The sequence below is a fragment of the Falco biarmicus genome, chromosome 7 (assembly GCF_023638135.1).
Source record: "Falco biarmicus isolate bFalBia1 chromosome 7, bFalBia1.pri, whole genome shotgun sequence".
NCBI classification, from domain to species: Eukaryota; Metazoa; Chordata; class Aves; order Falconiformes; family Falconidae; genus Falco; species Falco biarmicus.
The window spans coordinates 44,955,016-44,980,011 of NC_079294.1; the positions used below are offsets into that span (position 1 = coordinate 44,955,016).

A 24,996-nucleotide genomic window follows, 5' to 3' on the forward strand; every position below is an offset into this window, starting at 1 on the left:
GGGAGTTTCCTCATCAGAAGCAAGAAACACCGTTTTATGAGCGACTGCTAATGCATTGTATTTACCAAGTTTGTCATTGTCAGACTCACCAGAGGCTGACTCCAGCACCCCTTGCATGGGTCCATTTACAGCCAGCCCAGCTTCCACAAACCTCAGCGGCAAACACCGTTTCCACACAGTTGAAGAATCAGGCCCAGTTAGCATTAAAAGTTTTGTCTCATATAGGGCAAGATGAAGATGGACACTGCCACCTCTGCTGTAAGGCCATGTATAGTTGACTATATTCAACAATCCTTAAGAAAATACGTCTCCAGTGCTTCTGCCCAGGGTATTTTAAGGATTTCAGCAGCCACCTAAACTGTCTGAAGCGCTCTGCCACTTATCAAGCACTGTAAAGGCATCTCCTGAAACCCAACACTGTTGTCTGAGGCGCTATTTACAGGACTGTAATGTAAACTCTGGTGTATGTACTCAACTTCTAAAAGGTAACGCCTGTCAAAGGAAGGGTACGCTATCTCAAGATTGCAAAAACATTCGAGTGTTACATTTTTTCTTGACAAAGACATTCCCTTGCCAAAGGCATTCTGCAGACAGTGATACAATTTCTACTGTTTCCAACCACTGAAAAACACAGCTGCTCATCAAAACTTTCTATATTAAAGGAAGCTATAAAGTGTATGTGCTTACAGGAAGACCTTCTTGCCTGTTTGTTAGCTTTTTTTTCTTAAAGTCTCTTAGGACTGATGCATAGTCTTTACTCCAGAAACGTAAAGATAGTAACAACACGTGAAGCTATTTCAGAACAACTGATTTCCTTTGAGTTTTTAAGAGATTAAAAGGCAAAGTCTTGAAATCCTTACATAGATTTTACTTCTTTAATGCCTCACTCTATGGCTCACATCTACAAGGATAATTTTTTACTTTAAATTTGAGTGATATGTAAGGGTTCAGCCAGCCCCATCCAAGAGTAAAAGGTGTTCCTTACCAAAGCTTGTTTGTGATGGACCTGTGATTTGGGAAGATCCCATTCTCCGATCTCCCTGAAGCAGGCTGTACAGTACCTCTTCTCACACACCACGAACCCCATGCAGCACTGTGATGATCAACCAGGCTCCACGCCTCAGGGACCCTTTTTATTCATTGGCGACATGGATCTAGTAAAGCGACAAAACCAGCACTAACAAACTATTAAATTAGTAGCCAACAAATCCACAGGCTACTCCCCAGACAGAGTGGCTATACCACAAACTGGTACAACTTCTACACGTAAGATGGTTGGAGCTGGATTTTTTTCTTGCGTGATGCCTGGTTAAAAGGGTGATGTCAGTTCATCCTTTTGCAAACCAGCCTTGAAACCAGCTCTCTGACAGATATGAAATGTTAAAGGAAGCTGGGCCCCTTCCATGAGGAATAAGGAGCGGGCTAATGCTTGACCTCATGTTAAGTACTACTAGGAAGTGGGTAGGGGCAGGAAATCATCTATTAGTTGCAACTCTCCGAAGGCAAGACAGTCGCATTGTTCCCATTTTTACTGGGCTGTCTATCTTCTTTCATCTCTCCCAATTCTAAGACTCAGCTCTCCAGGGTGACAGACAACAGCCAGACCAGGAACAAACCAGAGTGTTTTCCCTGTGGGTAATTTCAGCAAAGACAGACTCCCTTAGTTTTGGGGGGTTCTGGCTGCCTTGGGTGTTGCCAGTATCATTTAGAGTTAGATGAAACTGCTTCCAATGCTTCAGCTACCAAAGGCCATTCGATGTGAATTTATACATATATATATATAAACCGATGCAATGGAAATGAAGAAACACTAGTTAATTACCAAAGCATTTCTCATAGAGCTCTCAGCCATTGCCCTGAATTGTGTATTAACCTGCTGTTAGTTACTGGAGGTCACTCACCTGCTGTTCCAGGCTCCTTCTAAAACAGATGAGAAAAAGAGTGATTTCTATAAAGGCTTCTGAAAGCCCTAACAGTACTTCTCTGAAGGCCACCCAAATTTTAGAGGTGATAATTACTTATCTCAGCCAGCACCTACCTTTTCTTTCTAGCACAGGCTGTTGATAAAGAGCTATATGGAGTTCACATCAGTTCTTCTGAGCCAGCTGCTACAGCAATAACATTTTTGCATTCATTAGAAAATGAGTTTTTTCTTCATAAAACTATTGCTCGCTCAGGTGAGCTAACTAAAGATGACTAACCATGAATCCCTGGTGGTAAAGGTGGATCGCCAGTCAATCTGCAAATGGGATGGTGTAACAAAGTTTATACAATATGTAAAAAAAAAAGCCAAACATAGAATCTGTACATCGAAAGAAAATCACCATTCATTCAGCAATGCCACTAGTTACTTTTTAAAATCTATGAAATATTGAACCAGATTTTTGTATGAAGTGCATCGTGTTTAAAAAAAAGAAGAAAGAAAAAAAAAGAAGGGAGAAATAGAGGCGAAGCACTGTTACTTTAAATTGGTTTTAATACATGTCTTTGCAGGACAGAATAAACAGGTGTGGATCCAAAATTCATCTGAAAAAATCTGCATAAGGTGTAACTATAGTTTGTACATTGCTATGGAAATGCTTAATTTTCTTTTCTTTTCTAAGTGCATTATACCAGAACTGTAATACTATATATAGCCAAATTAAAAATTACATAAGCTTCAAAATCCTATACTGCATGTGTTAGGAAGCATATACCTGACTGTGAAGGCCATATTGTAAGGGTAAGTGTGAGAAAATTTGTCAAATACATTAATGTGCATGAGTGAATCAGTAATTGCTAATTCTAAAAAACTATAATCTTTACTACAAATTACGCCACTTTGGTAGACATTTACGCTTATTCTTCCATCCAGATATCTAACAGGATGATGCATCAACCAGTTTTAATCATTATTATTGCATTCGGCTGGGGAGAAAGAAGAAATTAAATGCATCACAGTGATTGTTATTAAAATGAAATTCAATACAAAGTAATACACATGGGAAACAGCCACAGTAAAAGCAAATTTACATAAAAATGTTCTTATTAAGCATTGTGTCACTCAGTAGGTTAAAGAGCTTTTCAGTAAAAGCCTGAACTTATTCACGTTTAACTCAATGACAACACATGAAATTCAATAGGAGTAGAAATTTCATTTAAAAAAATCCATGCTATGAAATAAAATGCATGACATTATTCGTTACGGTGACAGATAAGTCGCAGGAGGATTGCCCATTACATCATGCCCACTGACAACATCACTGGGTTTTTGATAAATCCTTGCATGGAAAGACAGGCAATGTAGATCTAATGGAGACTTAATGGAAAAATTACTTAATGGAAAATAAAAAGATTAGGTGAACAAGAGAAAGTAATCCTGTGAAAATTAAGCCATAAACCATAATTTTTTTTCAATATGCCCACTACATCATTTAGAGTTGATCACTTAATCCAGTTATTCAGCACACTGAGTGCCTTGTTAGTCATTGTGGACTTTGCCTATAAATCAACCAAAGCTTAAACATAGCGGCAATCTCCTAGTACAAATGCACTGATGAAGATGGGGCCCAGAAAAGGAACAGGTCTGGATCATCCAGTAGGGCCAATGGCACAAGCTTAAGCCATGTGAACACAAAAAATTACTGTACCTCCCAGCATCCTTATGCTTAAATTACCTCACTATAAATGAGGCACATTTCACAGTGCTTGTAATAATTAGCACTTACCAAGCATCTTTCAGAAGTGCTTTGCAAACATTAAATAAGGTCAGAAATCTCATTGCTCTTTCATTACAACACCCACAAATATGATGGGGAGAGCCTCCTCATCGATGTCAGAGCAGGGACTGCAGGTCTTAACTCCAAAAAACAGTGTAAAAAGAGGTGAGGATGTATTCCTAACTGCCATTTCACAAATTGCAAAAAGAGTAGCAAGGAGATTAAACAACTTGTCAAAGATGGACAAAGGAGTTGTAGCTGAATTAAGGATTCACAGCTTTGGCTCCCCCGCCCCAAGATAAAGGGTATTTGCTTGTAGCATAAAGCCACAGTCTGTGATGAACTGGGGTTTGAAGAGACAGCACTGCAGCCAGAAGGTGTAAAATTTCTGCTTTACAAGCAGCAAGACATCTGTAAATCAGTTTAATCAGTTAAATTTAGTGCTCGCTATGTGCTTGTACAGGTACTTCTGTAATTGCTTCTTGACACAAATGGGTTAGAACATTAACTGTTACTTACTACTGAGTGATAAAAAACAAGGGGAATGAGTATGACTATATTCTGCACAGGTTTTTACTTTTCCCCCATCTCTGATGCAAAGAATGTAATTTTGTATCCTTGGAGTTATCATCTCAGAAAAGGGCTATTTTCACATACTACATAATGGCATTACTGGGGTTGTGATGCTGTTTCCACAGTCCCTGGGAATGATACAAAAATATTGTTATAGCTCTCCGAGACATATATAGAAAAGGAACATTTATTCAAAAAGTTCTGCAGTTAGGGAATAACTCCATTTCTAGTGTAACTTTTTTCCTCTGCAAGAGCTAGGCCTTTTATGAGAGCTCTTGATGCATAACCATTATGAATTAGAAGATCCACAAAGAAATCCAAGTGTATTCTTGAAGATTCTGGACCTCTCCACAGCTTCTACATGTCTCAACCCTGGCTGCCACATGTCATCCCCTTCTATAAATAGGCATTGCATTTTGCTGAGGAAGGTCAAAATATGTGAGGGGTGTAAATACTGCAGCAGTCATCATTATGTCATGCATTGATTTATTCTTGGAAACCTAGGAGCTGTGGAAGCAAGTGTGTCTTACAGAGCCACAAGTCCCAAGTTCCTCAACAGAGAACTACAGTAAAACTTTGGAAATCACTGCACAAGCAGGAAGAAATGTCTCAGGTTCACTGAGAAAACACAGCATGCTGTCTCAGTTCCACGCTTCCCATGTGTTTTGCACCCTGAGGACTCTTCTTCCTTCCACCTTCACTCACTCCTTCTCCACTGTATAAAGTAAAGACTGCACATCTGACAGTCTCCAGGATATTTGGAAGAATTATTAAGACAGGTCAACTTTCTCCAGTTCGACCTTTCTACAGATGTTACCTCAGTTACTAGGACAGGCTCTGTGATAAAAATACTTTAGCTGGTCTCCATTCATTTTAGTGGGTTATTAAAAAAATCATTATTTAAGAACTATAGATAATTGTGTTTGCTTTGCTTTGGGCAGTCAAATACCTACCCAACTCTGCTGTATTTTAGAAACTGAGAATCTGTATAATCCAACCAATTTAAGTACATGGTATCTGTCTTACCAGTGCCAACCCAGATACATAGACATTTTAACATTTGAAGCTGAAGAACAAATCCAAGCTTCACAACTCTAAAGTTACCCAGTAACTACTGGAAAAGGCTTAATACTGGTTTCAGCAAGAAGAAATGACTATATGGATGTAAAATACTTTCAAATAGTAACATGGCTCAAATTTAAAAAAAAAAATTTTTTCCTTTTTTTTTAAGAATACTTTTTTTTTATGATGGCCACCAAGATTTTACCCTGAATTTACTAAGAACTTAAAGATAAATAAAATGTTACAATATAGAATATATTTTTGTTTCTATTCAATTCTTAGAAGAACATGTTTCTTTTAAATAGCATCTCCATTCAAAGAGGAAGCAGTAAGGAACGGATGAATGCCAAATTGTGCTTCTCTCACTGAAGTTCTTCATTTGATTAAAACAGCTGGATCATCGACTCTCTTGATTTTCCAACTCCGACCCATTTAACTAGGGAGAAAAACACGTCTATTAGGACAATTACTGAAAGTAAATATTATAATCAATGAGCTGGAATAATTTTCACCTTTCATGATGCTTCACCACAAACTGGCCAACTTTGTACTGAAATACAATGCTAGGAAGCTTTACTGTCAAAAATAGCATTACTCCTGCTGCCCTACCAGACTAGAAGTATAATATACTGAAGTTTGAAAGTATGAAATAATTATATCATAAACAAAGCATTGCAGATGTAAGGCTTAACGGAAGGTCAACTATGTTTGTTGCAGGTTTAACTGCAGGTCTTGAGTGATAGGATGACTAGCTAAATCCCTTCACAAAGAAGCAAGAGCTCTGCCAGACTGAAGTCTTCATGATGTGGATCAGGTGATAGTGACGCACACATGCTAAAATATTCTTAAATATATAAGGCTGCAATTAAAAACATTATACAGTGTGAGCAGTCACCCCAAATATTGTAATTGTTCCACTACAGTTTTTATTGCCCATAGATACTATTGAATTGACTGTAGGTAGGTCTCCTTTCACCATCAAACCCACCAAGGCACCCTGCCTTCACAGACAGCCAGAAAAGTAAAGTAAGGGGAATTTCATTTACATATCCCATTGCCCTCATCTGTGTCCATGACCACACACGGGCCATTCACTGAGTTTCAGGCTCTGCTATCAGTTGCTTCCTAATCCATGAAAAATACTGAAATTGCCACAGTTGGAACTAGGCTGTACTCCCCAGATGTGACATTTGATGTGCTTTATGGAGGAAAAAAACCAGCACACGTGCCAGCTTTTTAAGTTTGCTACTGTAGAAATTTTCCCTTCCTAACTCCACTGTTCATGCCATACTTCAGTCTTGGTGCCTCTAGAGAGAGCTCTAGCAATTAGATTTGAAGAAAACTGGATGGCTTAACCTTTGGAGATTGAAAAAATGAGAATCTTACTGTGACCAAAGTGACAGAATTGGGCTAAACAATCCTGTATGTACACAATACATCTCCTTATACAGGTAAGTATGGAAAAGGGGGCCGGGAAAGTCTATGTTCAAACAGGGATGTAGTGCAGGAAGTGAAGTGAAAGGAAGAGATTAGGACATTAGACTAACTGCACTGAAGCATGGTGCACAGATTCCAAAGTTTTCACTGTCAGAAAGTGGCAGTTTGCCAAAAAGCAATATGCTTTTAACCTTCCTCCTGTTAAATCCTTGTCAGCAGCAGCTTGGAGCTCTTTGCAACACTGCCAACCTTCCTGCAGAACATCACCCTTTGCTGCTTCTTGGCAAGCTGTCATTTACCATCATCAGCCCAACTACAGGTACTTCCATTGCCTCCTGCCCAGATCAAGCCACTCCCTGACTAATGAGTTGAGCACTTCTACATAGGTGTTCCTCACATGTACGTCTACAGGAAGATTTACCGGGTACTCCAACATGGTTTTCCACGCAGCGGATGTAATTCTGGGCCTTGGGTGGGAGGTCCTCCCATTTTCGTGCACCAGTTGTGTCAGTCTTCCACCCAGGCATTGTTTCATACTCTACTTCCACCTTCTGTAGTATCTCCTGATTAGCTGGGGGAGAACAATTTTTGTCATCATTGATTTTAGCTGCTCTACCTCAAAACAACGCATCTATGGTTCTTGACCAACAAAGTCTTTTGAGTGTTTACTGTCTGGTAAATGAAAAAACCCAGTATTTCTGCTGGTTGGTTCATTCATTTTCATTCATTCTTAACTAATAATAATTTTTATTACTTCGAAAGATAACCGATTCAAGAGGACCCACGAATCCAGTTTCCTTTTCTAAAAACCATACGATGTACTCTATGTTGTCAGAAAGCTACAGTACTATTTTTAAGGAAACAAATTATTTGAAGTTTCTAGTAGTTCCGCTTTGGTTCAGATTTACACATAATAGAAGTCCTCCTGTAGACAAGGCACTACTGTTTTAAATGTTTTTATCTTTACAGATTAATCTAAGTAACCCTAATTTAATTAGGGTTTTATCAGGCTTGCTAAAAACCTAGATGTCTTCAAGCTTCTCCCCACTGGAATTTTCACTGTGTGCACAGCCAGGAACTACCACCACTGGTGGGAAAGCTGGTTGCTACCAGCACCCCCCCATCCCTCCAACCCCCCCCATCTCAACAGAACAAACCCCTCACCTTGACACAGACTGTTACAGGTATCTTGAAAACATCACTAATGTAAGAAGATTATGTATTACTACATCTTTAAAACTTTAAGATGAATCGCATTGAGAGGCATTATATATTTTTATTAACCAGAATGTTACTGCAGTTAATTACAGTTATATGATGGTACACCATGAGCAGCTTGATTCTGCTTGTATCTGTCTCATTTCTGGACAGCTTAAGCACTGCTTTTATTTTTACTTTACTTCATTAAAGGCTATTGCCAATGACATACAGTCACTGACTTGAGTCCTGCTGACTTTCATATCCCTGGTGTTGTCAGTACAAAAAATATCTAATGGGACAAGACACAGAGGCCCTAACACAAGATTTTATTTGCTCTGAACTTTGTCATTATACATAGAGATGCAAGGTGAACGGAAAATGTTAATGTACTGATACAGAAGTCTTTATACTGATACTACAGTTCCACAAATTTCTACAGAAGGTCTAATGAAAAAGAAATAGAGCCCAATTTTAAAAAGCAAACAGCCTTTCCCAACAGGTGTGACTTAACAGGCAGGAAAGAGAGAAATGAACATACATATTTAACAACATACCTGGAAAATAGGGAATTCTTTTTCCACCCAATTTGTAAGCAACACCAATTTTAATTTCATCAAGGACATCAAGAATATCCAGTTTTGTTAATGCCAAACTGAACAGAAAAAAAAACCAACTGGTTAGATACACAAATGATTAATCTCCTCTTTAAGAGTTTGGTGTTTTTTTCCTTTCTAGTTTTGAATTCACAAATCCAGCTCAGGCAACCCAGCAAGCAGAAGTACACAAATATATTAAACTATGAACATTGTTAATTGAATTCACGCTTCTAGGATGAATACACGACTGAGTTACAAAGACATTTCCAAATGCTTAGCTGCTCATGCAGGGGCCCAGTACTCAATTCACTGCATGAAAACACAGTGAAAGCTGACTATGTAAAGTGGCACTTGCTGGACTTGGTTTAGGTGTGCATGATGGCATTTACATCGCTGCTAAGGGAGTATTTCTTTTACTCCTACTAATTTACACCAACTATAAGGCAGACTTATTTACTAAACTACACTTTTAAAACATACTTCACAAGCATAACGTGGCTACTAAAATCATGTATACAGTTCAGTAGGAAGGATCCCAGCCTGACTTTCAGTGCCTGGGCCGTGCCGTCAGGGTTGTCAGTTTTCTGAACCTTTTTCATCTTGTGAATGAACACATTTGAACACAGAAATGGAACCTCAAAAAGACACTGTAGCATTCACTGATCAGAATAAAATTGCATTTTAAAACTAGTCAATTTTTCTAGAAACAATATGCCAAACCTTGTCTGGTAAGAATATGAGTAGCACAGGATTTAGACAGGTATGGGCATAATAGTCCATGCTATATGTGCTCAGTAAGCATGTGATGCGCACAATGATTAAATAAAAAGACCTTTTGGGAAAGAAGCAGTATAGAGCCAGTTCATCCAACTTTTTAGAAGTTTTATCTCCCCATGTTTTTTAGCTGTCACAGTTACCAGAGGTGAAATAGTTTTGTTGATAGAAGTGCAGTAATTGTATAGAACTGAAATGGAAGGAAACATGACACCTTCCTAATACTATTTCCATATAAACTAGAGCTGTGTAAGTTAAAGAGAAATATAAATCCAATGGAAAAAAAAATTAAAAACCCTTCTGATAAATCAACAAACAAAGATCATTGTTCCTTTGTGACATCACCTGCATAAGTCTCAGACATTAAGATGCCCAAGGTCACGTGTTTGCATATGTGAATAAGTTTGCCTGGATGCATGAATAAGCCTACACTTTATATGAACAAACCTGTAATGAAACTTTTGCAACCTTTCTGAAAATCAGTTATAAATTAATGGCTTGTGACAGTTACTCGCATTTTAGCATTAGACATAAGCTAGCTTGAAGGCATTATGGTCTTGAACACTTCTTTTAAACCGCCATTTTTCCTTTAAAATGTCATTTTAAAATTATTTTATAATTCAAAGTACATATATCAACCAAGTATGTCACTTAGTCCTGAAGAGAATAAATCTTAGCCCATTAAAAGCAGAATTTATAATGCAATTATCAGACTGCATTTTGTAAAGACATGAACCTGTTGGGATTGGAATGAAAGCTGTGTCAGTTGCCATACCCTTCATGTCATCCCACTTATTTCACTTAAAGAAGTAGGGGTTCCAAATGATACAGAATGGGCCCTACAGGTATGATCCATTAGAGTCAATCAAAGCTCAAAACCAGCAGCTTTTAGATCACAACAGAAGTCAATACAAAAGCACTGTATCAAGAATACTAGAGCATACTGTCAGAAAACTACTATATTGGTCCCATCTACACTGGCCATTTGATGTAAGCAAAATGGAAACATATGTGAAAAAAGTCACTGCTACGATGTTGTAAAATCACTTGATTTGAACAAAAACAAGTCGAAGTAATTAGATTATTAATAGCACCAAGACAATTCTCAGTTGCCCATTGTGAATTATTTTACTGCTTAAAATGTAACACTTTACTGGACTTATATTAATGTTACCTACATATTTATTCTGCGAAGCACAAAATTATCACTTCCAAATGTAGCGCAAAATCTGTGATGCTTACGCAGTGAATCCGTTGATCATATGAGCATATTTCAAAATGACAAGATCTAACCAGCCACAGCGTCTCTTTCTGCCTGTCGTTACTCCCCACTCGTGGCCACGGGACTGTAAAAGATCTCCAATTTCCTAAAAGACAGAAAGAATACTGATGGTATTTCACTGAAAAATAGCAGGAAAACCAATATAAATATAGATTACTAACAAGAAAAATACAGTTGTTCAATTCCAAGGCTTTTTTGTACAAAAAGAAAAAGAAAAAATAATTAAGTTTCATTAGGAGAGAACTAAGGCAGAGAATAAAGCCCTTCATGCAGAGGATTTTTGTTTTTCAATCACTAGCGTTTCTAAAACACTTACTTAACAGAACATGAAGTGGTTATAAGGAGAAACTTTCCTTCCTTCACCTGACAGGAAGATTTCCTTGACATTTCAGCCCTGTTTTTAATTTTGTGTTTAATTTCTTCATTTGGTCTTTTGGCATCTATTGGGGGGGGGGGAAGACTGTAAATGCTTGGGACAAGAGCAATGTCTGCATGACGTCGAGGTCAACAGACTCCTTGACCATGCCCAGGGCTCATAGGTTCTACCACAATAGAAGACTGCTGACTGTTCCCTTCTGGCTGGCAGCATTTATTATGTGTTAAAAATGAAGAAGAAACTTTACTCTCATGATTCATAAAACTGAAGGATATCACCAATTCATTTGAGCCGTTAGAGAAAGGATTATAGTGACTAAATCCTTACATTAGATTCAGACCACTGACCTAGAGATTGCTCTGTGTGTAGCGCATAATCGATACCCTGAGCTTTTTAGGTTCTTGATAATGAAAATACAATAGACAGTTTAAAAGAATCAGAATCTCTCCACTTCTTTTTATTGATCTATTTGTGCATGACTGGCTGATGCACACACATTTATTCTCCAAATCACACAGAACACAGGCTGTTAAGCACAGAAGTTGTATCTTGTAGTTTAAGTTTTCCTGTGATGCACTGACAAGTTTCAGTCCACAACAAACTCTTGCCACTGAAAAATGCACCTAATATTACATAAAATGATGAAATCTGTTTTCACATAATTCATTACAACAGAAGCGTGGTCACTGTAATGTAACATCATTTTCTATTGTTTCTCTCCTCTGAAACCTTAAGTTTATGATGTAATTCTCCTCTCTTCCGAGTGCGATTGCTCGACATTATTATCACAGTGCTTATTTATCATTGGTATACCCTTATCCCATTCCATTGACCTTATTTTTTGGCAACTGTATATACTGCATTTCATAACATTAAACCTACATTAATCTGCTCAGTGGGGAAGGCTCCAATTCCCACCCGAGTAGTATATGCCTTCACCACACCATACACGTCACCAACATGCTGAGGAGGAACACCAAGTCCAGTGCATACACCGCCTACAGTGCAGTTCGATGAAGTCACGAAAGGATACGTGCCTGTCAAACACACAACAGCACAACTCCGTTTCAGCAATGATAAGAAACAAAGCCTGGTTTTCCTTTGAGTTAAAAGGAGATTTTCACCTGTATGTTTGCTTACAGCTAAACAAACAGCAGCCAAAAAGCGGGGCAAATTCTTCTTACTGCATGCTCCCATTTTGCTTTTAAGAGAACAAATTTACCCATTCTTACCTAAACTGCTTCCTCCTGTAGTGAATAATATGTATTTAGATTTCTATGCTCCACAGAAACCCCTTAAAATGAAGGATTTTTTCCACTCAAATAGCTTACTCATCCTGACAATTTATATAAGCATATTATTAGTGAGCAAGAAGTTCACAAAGACAAATAAGAAAATACAGTATTTTCCTATATTTACAGATCTATCAAGTATGTGCTACCTGTTCCAATGTGTCAGCTTTTCTGCATTCATTCTTTCCAGCTTCCACTGAGGAATGCCCACAAGGCATAAATTTAAAAGCATCTCCATACTACTTCCATTAGGCACTGGATCTATTATAGGATGATGCTGCTGTGCAAAGCTTTTTCCACTGTCCTGTGTACCAGAGAAAATATTTCACTACGTCCATGGAGAGCCTGGTGTAAAGGTCACAGTCTGACATTCCCAGCGCTCTACACAAGTAACTCTCTGTATCTGCAGCAAATTGTCTAAGACTTAAGAGGTTATTAATGATCTTAGAAAATCTCTCCAGCTCTTCATTTCGTCTTCATGGAGACCTAAGTCATTTAATTAGACTTTTGGTAAGAGAGCAGAGCAGACATCAACTGAAGAAGCTAGGCTTACGGGTTATCTGCACCAGTTTAATCCTCCCTCCACTGCAGGGGAATTATCTCAGCAGCACTACGAATGCCTGGAATGTATGGCAATGTGCATCGTACACACATTTAGAAGCAATAAAGACAATATCTAGAGTGAAATTTCAACTCCACTGGAATAAACTTCAGTAAAAATTGATATTTAAACCCTAAGCATTCGATCCCATTAATGATACAATCTCTGCCTTACTCTACTTTTGGAAGATCTGTACTATTTTGTTTCTTTAACTTCCTGCTTATATAAACACAAATCAAAATAAAACTCATCTCTTCAGAGTTAAATTGAGTTTAGAATTTAACTTACCAAAGTCAATATCAAGTAATGCTGCATTGGCTCCTTCAACAAGAATCTTCTTTGGAGAGCCATGAAGGGCTTCATACATAAAATAGACACCATCTCGAACCATGGGTCTTATTTTTTCAGCATACGCCTGCCAATTTGAGTGGAAATGTCAGCTTCCTCAGACAATGGTGGGAAGCAGGGAACAGTGTTCACTTTTGAAACATGGAACATACAGATAACCCTAACACACCAGCCTCCATAACTGTATTTTACTTGAAAAATACAACCTTTAGTTAAAGGTTCAGTGTATTGAGCTACTCACATAAGAAAACATGACTTGTTATGGCATTAGAATGCCATAATTTCTGCACCTTTTCTATTCACACAGATGTTGTACGTCTACTTATTTTATTGATATAGTTTCTATATAATGTGTGTAAAGTTTAGACAGAGAGGGGGACTTAGTAGTGCAAGCTCCAAAAGAAAAAAAAAACCAAACCACTACTCATTAATATTAAAGAATATCTTTAAAGGTAGGGTGTCAGCTTTGAACAATTATCAGCCAAAACTTGGGAAAGGTAAGAAATTTTCTTAACATCCTTTTTCTTCCATATTCACAAAAGAAGATGTTCTACTATAGTGGCTCTTTTGAATTTATGTATAAATAGACATTTTTCTTATAACAGCAAGATCTTGAAACACAGCTTCCACAAAAAATTCTTCAATAACGATGGAAGTCTCTCAGACAGACTAGATCAGTCACGGCTGGAGACAGCTAACTGGAAGTGTCACCCTGCATTCACTTGGCTACTTTAACACAACAGTTATGTTAAGTAAAATATTATAGATAATTAAATCATCCACTAAATTTATTTTGATGCCCACAATAAGAGAACATTCTATTGCAGTGCATAGCTGCTGCCTATTAAAACACTTCAAACAATGAAGATATGCATTTTTAATTTAAATTAATGAATTAGGTTTTGTAAGTAGTTGTTCTCGTCATTTCATTTTAACTCTATTAATGAAAACAAATATTACTATTTTCTTCTATACTTTCCCTGAAACTGAACAAATATTACAAGTGTTAAATCCTTACCTTTAGCTTTTTCAATTGTCCTTCTATATCTATTTCCAAGGTGGGAAACATTGACTTGTATTGTTGTGCCAGATTTTTAAATCTGTAAAATATTGAAATTGTATCTATGAAGGACATAGCTACTGTTCATAGAACTTTTGGCAAGAACTCGGATTATACACAGTATATACTGAGAGCTATAGGGAGAAAAATACCCAGAATTTCAATACATCAGCCAGTGTATTTCTCAATGTAGAAAACTGTATTTTAAATTAGGAGAAACTCTGTGAAGTAGTATCAATATACACACATTCTTTTCAGTTTTCTTCTCCTTCTAGACAATTCATATATAAAATTCAGATGTATTTAAAAACATCTTCTTAAAAGCACATCTATCAGCCAAAATGTATCACTCTAACATTAACATTTAGAAATTAAAAAAGTTGTACCTTGAAGAAAATTCGTCGAAGTCAGAAAGGAGGTCACAAATTCGAAGGCCTGTTCGTGCTGCTTTGGAAGAATATGTTGGTCCAATCCCCTTCTTTGTTGTGCCAATACTGATTAAGAAGAACCACCCCAAACATGTATAAATATATTTAAAAATATACTCTATGCTAAGTAATTTTGTTAAAGCTCTTCAGTATATCATATACTGGGCAGGAAGTCTGAGACATAAAAGAATTATTACAGTTCTATAATAATATATAGCATTTTTCATGCTCCAGTGGATTTGCATAAATATTGCTAATATTCACAGCATGCAGTAAAGCATTAAGCCTCGGGTCTGACTGACACAAGCTTAGTTGAAACGATGTGTGTATATACATGTATTATACAGTAATAATGGTTACTGTACTCTCCCTGTGGTACTACTACATCCCTTACCACAAACAAGAGGAAACAAATGTAATTTTCACATGTTCACAGTTGCAGCACTGCCTACAGTTATAAACAACAACCAGTTCTGTGAGCGATCAAACTGGTTTCCTATGGCTTTGCATTATTCAAACGATCTCTGTCCTATGAACTGTTGCAGTCTTTACCTTGATGAGGATAAAAATGAAACTGTTTCCCTACCTGCATGCCTATTTTCATGTGCATTTTAGAAATACAGTAATTTTGAGATCTCTATTTGTATCTTAAGTTTGGCTGAAATTGTCCAATGGGATCAAAACCTAACAGACAGAGAAAAATACAGTGTGTCCACATTACCCTTTGTCTCTCAGAAACCAGAATAACAAAGTACAAATAGTTACATACTCTGCTAAAGTGTAAGATTAAAATTGAAATAGAAACTACTATCTCCATGAAGTATAAGCAAATATACAGTAAATTGCATCAATGCTTCAGGGGCCTGATTCAAAAAAGCATCACTAGCCTGATATCAAACTGGATGTTTAGCATCATGTTAATGGAAATCAGTTGTGAGGATTTGGTAGGAATTTCAAAATCTCTCTATACGCTGCAGGGAACTGGAAAAAGGAAATAAAAGAATTCATACCCTGCCTTTTCAGTAATACCTCAGTTTGTTCACTAACATAAACAGGAGCAAGACAAAGTCACAGAATTACTAACATCAGCAAGGCTCTTTAGAGATACATTTCTGCTTTCCAAAATCACACCAGTTTTTCAAATTTGCATACTTATTCATTAAATGAAGGTGCTCAAAATATTTACTTTTTTCCTTCTTGTGCTTGACGTTGCACTTCCTGGAGCCCATCTACTGCCTGGTGAAAGTCAAACACTGCAATGGAAAATCAAATGGACACAGTGGGAGACCAAAGAAAAACAATATTTAAATCACAGACATCTACAATTCCAAGAGAAAGGCTTTGTTATCATTGATAGTGCACAGGCCTCCCCTACATGAAAACAAAGCAAGTATTCCTTAAACATTGTGAAAACATGTAAAACATTACTCTTTAGTGAATACAAATTCTATGATTATGCTTTAGATACACAACATATAAAGAAGCCGTATTAGATCAAATAAATGACCGCTCTGTGGAGTAATAACGTAGTTTAGCACCATAAGCTAAGCAAACCTCTGTGAGTTTTCTCCCCTTCCATCATCACTTACCTATATGTGCTCTATCTGATATAATCAGTCTTTTCTCCCAATCTTTTAAACCTGTCAGAAGATATAAAGAAAAGCAGGATTTCAGCTGTGCTGACTGGCCAGACTTTTGAGGTTTGCTTTCAGTTTTTCTATGTCCTTCTTCTAGTTCACATAGCTTCTTAAAGACAAAATGGATAAACCATAGTATCAAATATCAGCAATGTTTTTATTAAACTTTTCTCATTTTTTACTTTTCCAGCTTTCTCATTTTGTTACGGATAAAGATACTCACTTCTTCTTAATGCCAGAATTGTGTGGCTTACACATAATTCTAATTTTAAGGAAACATTCTTATTTAATGCATAATCACTATATGATAAATCACTTAAACTTCATTTGTGCCTCAGAAAGTAGAGAATTTTTATATATACAATCATAAACCGATTTACGATGCAAAGGACCTTAGAAGGTCATCTGGTCCAAAGCCTTGCCCAAAGTAGAACCAAGTGAGTTTACATTTGGGCACAGAAATGGGGACACAGAAACTCTGGGTTAAGTCATCTCACTTTGAGGTGACAGGAAGCTTTTCTAAAGTGTGTGGCAATTTATTAACTATCTAAAGTATTATCAAATGCTATAAAACTCCCTGAAAACCCATTAAAAGATGGCTATTGACAATCTGTCTGAAAACTACAATACAATTCAACATTTTTAATATGGTTTTCCTCATTATTTAAAATCCAGAATGTTATTGCATTGAGTATTTATGGTCAGAAACAAAGGCTTAAAAAAACCCCTCAACCTGCTGCCAGTATAAAGAAAGGTTAAAAATGACTCTATACAAACCTTTCTTTTCATTCTTTTCAGCTTCTTCAAACAGGCCTGGTAAATGTATAACCACTCCATTACCTTTAGGAACATAAATTATTTATTTTAAAGCAGGAAATAAAATACTCATTTGTAGGATGTAAGGCATGTTAAACATTTGCTGCCTGAAGTTTTATTTAAAAAGACCAAGTTTCTCATATTTCTCACAAAGCGATCTTGAGAACTTTTTAGATAAATCCTCATCTTGGGTAAGCAGCTACAAGCCTGCTAAAAGAGAGAGAAAACAGAGCCTGCCTGTTTCAGATGTGAATGCTGGGCCTGCTCTGAAGCCAGCTGAGGTAAGCGAATTCTTGCCTTTGTGGTGGACTTTCAACCACAACTTCAGCCTCAATTGTTCACTTGTAAAAGCTCAAAGAAGCCTGTGGCCTTACAACACTGACAAGCCTGTGTGACAATATTTAAGTTTTCTTCAATATTCACATATTTGTTTTAAACTCAGCTCAAACTAGTGCTGTAATACATTAGCAATGCCTTCTCCCTGTTTTTGAGCTACAATATCGAATCCACAAGCAATACAGAGCATTGCTGATGAGACATGGAAAATTAGTGATGTAGTGGGCTGGAAACAGCTGCTGCTTCCTTCTTGGGAACGTCAGAAATATATGCAAGAGCCTGCCTCACCCTAAATTTAGGACAACTTAAGTTATAGTCTTTACTAACCGGCAAGGGAGTAAATCAGAAAGCAAGACAATACACCATATCTAGCAGACAGAAAAAGTATGTTTCATGCATTTAAATCATCCATTTGGAAATTATAAAATGAAACAAAACTGAAACACCATGACTCACTAAAACTTAACACTCATTTCTTGCACATTTTGTATATATTTTTCTGTCACAAGTAAAAGGCTTAAATTTGCCTACCACTTAAATACGAGCTTAAGGTCCAGTAAGCAATGCAAACATTTTTATGATGCCATCTGCATTGAGTGTCTTTACAGTGAAATACAACATCACCTTAAACAGTTGGTAATGCGAACAAAAAGGAGGCTGGATGACAGCCCTCCAAGCAGAGCCCTGTATCTTGGGGCCTGTTTCTGGAAAGTCAGTAAGGAGATGCCAGACATAAGTTATGTTATTTATTTAGCTTAAGTGCTGGGGTTGTGTCCTCAAAGAATAGCATATATATTTCTGCAAGTATAAAAGGAGTGCACAAGTAGAGGATGGATTCCAAACTTGTACCATGAAGTATAAGGAAGAACAACACAATAGAAAGAAACTTCCAGTCTTCTAGTAGCAGAAACTAAACTGATACTGGAAGTAGTGTAACTCTTCATGTTAAAGCAGCAGTGAAATAAACGTCAGACAGCTGAAGCTAAAGCAAATCTAACAGTTACCTATATGTCTTTCTTTGCTTGCTACTATAAAATATGGTTGCAGCTACCCACCATGTGATGTTATTTTATTTAATAAATTCCAAAATAGTCTTACCAATAAAAGAAATTGCCTTTGGATTAATGATGCCACTAGGAAATAGGTGAAAATCATATTCTTTCCCATCAACAACCACAGTATGGCCTGCGTTATTCCCACCCTGCAACAGAAAGAAACACCTGAAGATTAACAGTCTTATATCACCACTCTGAACTCTCAGCAGATGATCTGAGAAGATCATCTTTCTGTCTTTATATATTCATGTCTTAGGTCACTGTTTTCTCCACCTTATAGGTTCTGGAGACGCTGTGGTATTGAAAAAAAGGCTCAGACAGGACAATTAGGGGGCTGACAGATTTCAGCAGGACTGTGTAGAATTACAAAGCAGAATGACACCATTAGGACTGGGGCAGAGCAAGAGTAAATGCAGGAGTGGTGGCAGAAGCTAGAAGAGAACTGAAACTTTCTGGGAACAAAACCGGATCGAACTACCACCCACAGAGTCCTGTCTCTGACATGCCTACACAGTCCCATCTTTTCAGGGCATCTTCTGTGCATGGTCATTTCTTCAGGTTTAAACCTACAACACCCAGTATTTCCTTCCAAATGGAAGCTCCTCCTGCCTGCCCACCTGCAAACAGCTACTGCTTCTAACAAGATGGAAGGTCTGCATAAAGTTGGGAGTATACGTAGTCTTTGCAGCTTCACAAAATCTCCTTGTCAAGGTATGAACTTCCCAGTTAACACCACCACCACTGTATGGTGTCTGCTACAACTCATACCTTACACAACTATCTACCAGACCTGAGAATGGGAGCTGGTATTTTCCTCAAGAAACTAGTTTTTCAGAAACAGCTTTAAAAGAGAATGATGACTTGAACACACAAACTTGGGAAGAGGTGAGTAAATCAAGATCATGAGCTGATTTGAACAGAAAGAGTAAAGAGTTTTAAAAATTGGTTTTCTCAACAGGCTTGATGTTTGCTGCTGTTCTGTCATGATGTAACTTTTTCTCCTAATGATAAGGTTGGGAAATCTGAGTACTTGTCTGCCCTGGTGCTATAGGCCTTCCATTGTTCAAAATGATTACAAATCTTCATGGATTATACATGAATGATGTATAAGTGTCTAGAATGAAGTCATCTACTGGAAGTAGAACTGAAACTGTCACTGGTAATTTGCAAATAAATAAGAGTGTTGGCTGAATACGTAGAGTTGTTCTATGAAAACTCTGAAAACTGACAGTCATCTATAAAAATTAATAATCTAACATGTTCTTCAACAGTTTCATCTACTCTTCATTTACTCATTTGCCCATTTGTTTGCATATAATATACAGAAAAATAGCAACTGACATTCCTTTCAAAATGTGGATATCTAATGAAACACAACATTAAGAAAATAAAAGCTGCAGGTTATTTAAAAAAAAATCAATTTTTTTTAAAGTAATGGGATGCCTTTAATATGCCTTTAAATATGACAAAAGTAAGCCTCATGTTTTGGAAGATGCCAGCTCAACAATGAAGTTTAAACAGATAATCTGCTTGCTAAGTGGCAGCTGAGTAGTTGTAACAAACTGGTGCATGCACAGATCTCACTTGATTTAGCAAACTGCTGCATAGCTCATCCTTGAGCTGGAAAGGACTCCCAAGTGTCCTGCTAATACAGAGTTATAACTTGTCCAGAGACTTCTGAAGAAAGCAGAACCATCCTGGGTATTCAGCCTGCCTCCCAGATACATTAAGTCAGTTGTAGGACCCGGATCTAGTTTAAGGTACTGAACTATCTAGCAGGCTATTAAATCATGCAAGGGACTCCTTTACGTGATATTTAAGAGGCCTGAGACTGGATGGAATGCAGTGGTTGAAACATGAGTTAATTTTATTATAGCAGAATCAGGCTTGAGAAAGTGGTAGTAATATCTGAGACAATCAGCTTTCCTTTTCTGCTTGCCTATAGACAGCAGCAAGATGGAAACTTCAGAAGAGTGAACTCCATCTAATACTGATGTAATTTCTACAAATAACAACTTTCACGTTTCCCCAAAAAATGGGGAACCAGGCTTCATCAAAACTATTTGCTGTCAACTCATACTACAGTTATTACAAGCTGCTTTCCTTAATCAACATGAATATGAACAAACGAAATCAGGCTTGAGGATTCACAATCTGAAATAACAGCATTCTTAAATTATAGCCAGAAGTGTTTTCTTGTATCCTAAAATTTTAGAAGGTGAGATATACCTGCGTGAGAATGCTTATGCTTTTGAAAATTTTCCTGAATAACTGACACCCAGACAAATGCAGTCTCTTTCCTTGGCAAATGCTTAAAAAGAGACATTTGATCAATCAGCTGTGAAAGCTGACATACATAAAAAAATGCTGAAGCACAGAAACATCAGCAGCTATGATACATCCTTTAATTGCCAAAATTTCTGAATCCACTTTCAGTCCCTCTAGACTGATAATATAAATCAAGAATTCAGTGACTGACCTTATAAAACAGCACTTCTCTAATTTAAAGCTAGCGTTGATAACTCTGGAACCGTTTTCGTGCACTGCTCATGTTGGTCTGCATTTCCTAAAAAAAGTGACTTCTGAGTGTATTTTTACAGCTCAATTCATTACATTTTTGCAATATAAAGTTGTAGCAGAGCACTGAATTGCCCAACAGACAGGACTGAACTTACAAAATATACCACTGATGTGATGAGATACTTTGTTATCTAGTCCTCTCAGTAATTTCTCACATTCATAGCTATTCTAACAGCATATTGGCAGTCAAATAGCTCAGATATTACAAGGTATCTACTCCTTTTCTAATTTTACTTGAGTTCTGAGAGTCTACACGAGCCACTTCTTTTGCTTACAAAGCATAAGGGAAACCTAAAAACTTGCATGGGCTTAACCTAAAGATTACATGATTGAAGGTGCAGAGAACTACCTGGTACACTACACTTCTTTTCCTCAAATGGTATTTCATTAAAGTGATGGCAACACTAACACCCCCAGTAAGTATTCTCTGGACCACCAAGATGCTTCAACTTGGATCAAGAGACCTTTGGCATCTCTGCTTGGACCTTGCTTCAAATATACCTCTGCATGAGCTTCTGTTTAATACCCAGACCCAGCTCACAGAATCTGGGCTGTGCACCACTGATCTCCCCTGAATTTTATTTATCTTTCATTATTTGAACTTTCCTAGACCTCTAGAGATGGTATCTACCTTCTTTTGTGGTTCTTCAAGAACTTCTCCAATGAAGGGAACATTAAGGCAACAACTTCTGACAGACTAATCATCAGTGCCACTGCGGCATCATCTGTATCGCAAAATGGTATGACCAGAAATAACAATTAACATTCACTTCCAAAATCTGGAAAGCCTGGGCATCCTCATTAAGCTATTCTGGTGCGGAAAGTTCTGTTCCCAAGAAGGAACCATTAGGAAGGCTGTTAAAGCTCCAAAAGGCTAAGAGTTCAACTGGGATGACAGCAGGGTCTTGAACATTAGCATCCACTTCAATCCAAAACCCTCCTTACTGCTCCTGCAGTGATTCCAACATGTTTAGCAACACTTGTGTCCCTCTGTTAATCTACTTTAATCTCTAGCCACTCTAGTATGAGATGTACCAAATGCAGGAAACCTACCAGATGCAGGTGATTGGGGCTATCAAGTACAGCAAACTGCAGCAATGAAGTAGGACTTTAGAAAGTATTGAGCATGCCAAAGAAAAGAGGACAGGTAACACATTATAGCAATAAAAAGATCAAAATATCATTTAGGAAGTTCATCTCTAGAGAGCACAAAAAAATCCTTTCTTTGAGGCACTGCCTAGAAACAGCAATAGTTTTTGCCTGTGCAGCCATAGCTGCTGTTCTCTGTTATCAACTACATTAAAGTTCGAGAGCAGATAAATGCTTGTTTCTAACTATTTGGTAGGTGTTACAGTTCTTCACACTGAAATCAGGCACCTCAAAAAATATAACTTTCTTTGAAGTCATGCATTGCTGTTTTGGGTATGTGTGGCAAGATTTTGGTAGCAGAGGGACTACAGGGGTGGCTTCTGTGAGAAGCTGCTAGAAGCTTCTCCCACGCTTAATGGAGCCAATGCCAGCTGGCTCCAAGGCAGACCCACGGCTGGCCAGGTCCAAACTCATCAGCAACAGTGGTAGCACCTCTGTGATAACTTATTTAAGAAGGTGGGAAAAAACCAAAACCACCAGCAACTGCAGCTGGAGAGAGGAGCAAGAATATGTGAGAGCAACCACGCTGCAGGCACCCAGGCCAGTGAAGGATGGAGAGGAGGTGCTCCAGGCACCGGACCAGAGATTCCCCTGCAGCCCATGGTGAAGCCCATGGTGTGGCAGGCTGTGCCCCTGCAGCCCAGGCAGGTTCATGGTGGAGCAGATACCCACCTCAGCCCAAGGATGACCCCACACCAGAGCAGGTGGGTGCCTGAAGGTGGCTGTGACCCAAGGGAAGCCCACACTGGAGCAGGTTTGGGCAGGACCTGTGACCCCACAGGGGACCCAGGCTGGAGCAGTCTGTTCCTGAACTGCACCCCATGGGAGGGACCGACCCTGGAGCAGTGTGTGAAGAACCACAGCCCGTGGGAAGGACTCACATTGGAGAGGTTCACAGAGGGCTGTCTCCCATGGGAGGGACCCCACGCTGGGGAAGAGCATGAGGAACAGCAGAGATATGTCATGAACTGACTGCAAGCCCCATGCCCCATCCCCCTGTTCCACTGCAGGGGGAGGAGATTTGGGAGTAAAGATAAGCCTGGGAAGAAGGTAGAGTTAGGGAAAGGTATTTTTAAGATTTGGTTTTGTTTCTCATTAATTTTTAAACTACTTTTTCCTCAAGTCAAGTCTGTTTTGCCCATGACAGCAACTGTAGTTACCTCTCCCTGTCCTTATCTCTACTCACGAGCCTTTTGTAGTATTTTCTCTCCCCTGCCTGGTTAAGGAAGGGAGAGATAGAGTGGTTTTGGTGGGCACCTGGCATCCAACCTGGGTCAACCCAGCACAACAGCCTGCAGCAGAAAATTAGCATTCAGCCTTTTCAAAGTACCTACATTGCTTAACAGATCAGTTATTAACTTTGAAAGTGCTAGAAGTTAAGGCTCTATTAAAAGCATTAAATATGTGTACTTTCAACTTATTTTGCCTAAGGAACGCTCTATTACCTTGTGGTGCTGCAAGCTATGCTTCCTTTCTTCTAAAATCCAGCAGACCACCAGCAATGTGGCTTAAATTCAACAACCTAAAATGCCCATCATTCCAGGTTGGAAAACAACCTTTAAGTTAATAGAAAGAGCTGCAATATGCTTTCAAGAGTTAACCAATAGAAAACATACTAGACATTATTTTCAGAGCAAAGTAATCCTATATGGTAAGGTTTGGGGTGGTTTTTTTTAATTATTTTTAAAGAATGTTTCAGTTGGACTTGAATATAAATTGGATTTTTTTCTGTAAGATTTTAATTTATGTTTTCAGACTTCCAATAATTGAAGTGTAAAGTTACATATTGTCCCCAGTACCAGGAGATAGAGGAACTTAAGCTGCCTCATAAAACAGCTTAATATTTTTTCAGTACATCACTTTATTTAAAAAGAAAATGCATTTCCATGCTTTTTATGTATTGATCTACTTGCGATATTGGATTCTTGCACTGAGGTGATGTGCTTTGATTACTATTCCATAGTATGTGAACACAAGAACAGAATCAATACACTAAATTGAGAAGTATTACATCTTACCAGTGTTAAGAACTGTATGCTGGTATAAACACTATCTTTCAGGGAACTAATAATTATGAACACTTCGGAAGAAAAGAACACAATCTTTGTGGCAGAACTTACAAAAAAGATGAAGAAACAAATCCATCTTTCAAAGTGCTCAGCCATTTAAAAGCTGGGGTATTTTTTGTCTTGTATTGTTTTTAAAATAATCTCTTTATTCTCTGATATCAAAACATCCCAAAGTAGAAACAGAATTTCTGTTCAAAGCAGCAAAGAGGCTGTTCAGTACCTGCAGCAGGAACCCTTTCCTCCCAGCTAGCCTTACGATACATGTTTGAATAGGAATGAAATGTGTCCTCATGCTCAGATGTGTTTCTGCCTGTTCTTGCTAGCCAGGTAGTCTGCAGGGGACTGCATTCTGCACATGCGGGAGGAATGTTTCCAGATGCTCTACTGGTTTCCACTGGTTAGCACATCCTTCATTTGCTCAGTGCTCCCTACAATGCCCAAACATAACTTGATTAACTAGATGGGTATGAAAAATCAACAGAGCACACAAAGAACACCTTAAAGCCTGATGATAGTTTCAAACTGTAACTAGAGGATGAAGACAGAACAGGTAGGTTTCTAATGGGTCCCACAGTGATCAGATCTCATCCTCTTCATTAGCAACATCCATCAATGCAATGGGGAAAC

General features: G+C 38.0%; 1 protein-coding gene across 2 annotated transcripts in view; it reads right to left on the minus strand.

The window, feature by feature from the left end:
• Positions 1-2,458: 2,458 nt before the first annotated feature.
• ADSS1 (adenylosuccinate synthase 1) overlaps positions 2,459-24,996 on the minus strand; it is a 31,809-nt gene continuing 9,271 nt past the window's right edge. For both annotated transcript variants that reach the window (XM_056347441.1, XM_056347440.1), the window contains exons 2-13: positions 18,615-18,717; positions 17,142-17,204; positions 16,317-16,367; positions 15,914-15,980; positions 14,686-14,793; positions 14,258-14,339; positions 13,180-13,306; positions 11,881-12,035; positions 10,583-10,707; positions 8,525-8,622; positions 7,192-7,341; positions 2,459-5,769 (exon numbers count right to left, since the gene is read on the minus strand). In XM_056347441.1, coding sequence (XP_056203416.1) covers positions 5,717-5,769; positions 7,192-7,341; positions 8,525-8,622; positions 10,583-10,707; positions 11,881-12,035; positions 13,180-13,306; positions 14,258-14,339; positions 14,686-14,793; positions 15,914-15,980; positions 16,317-16,367; positions 17,142-17,204; positions 18,615-18,717 — 1,182 coding nt within the window. In that variant the 3' untranslated portion in view covers positions 2,459-5,716. The remainder of the gene's footprint in view (positions 5,770-7,191; positions 7,342-8,524; positions 8,623-10,582; positions 10,708-11,880; positions 12,036-13,179; positions 13,307-14,257; positions 14,340-14,685; positions 14,794-15,913; positions 15,981-16,316; positions 16,368-17,141; positions 17,205-18,614; positions 18,718-24,996) is intronic.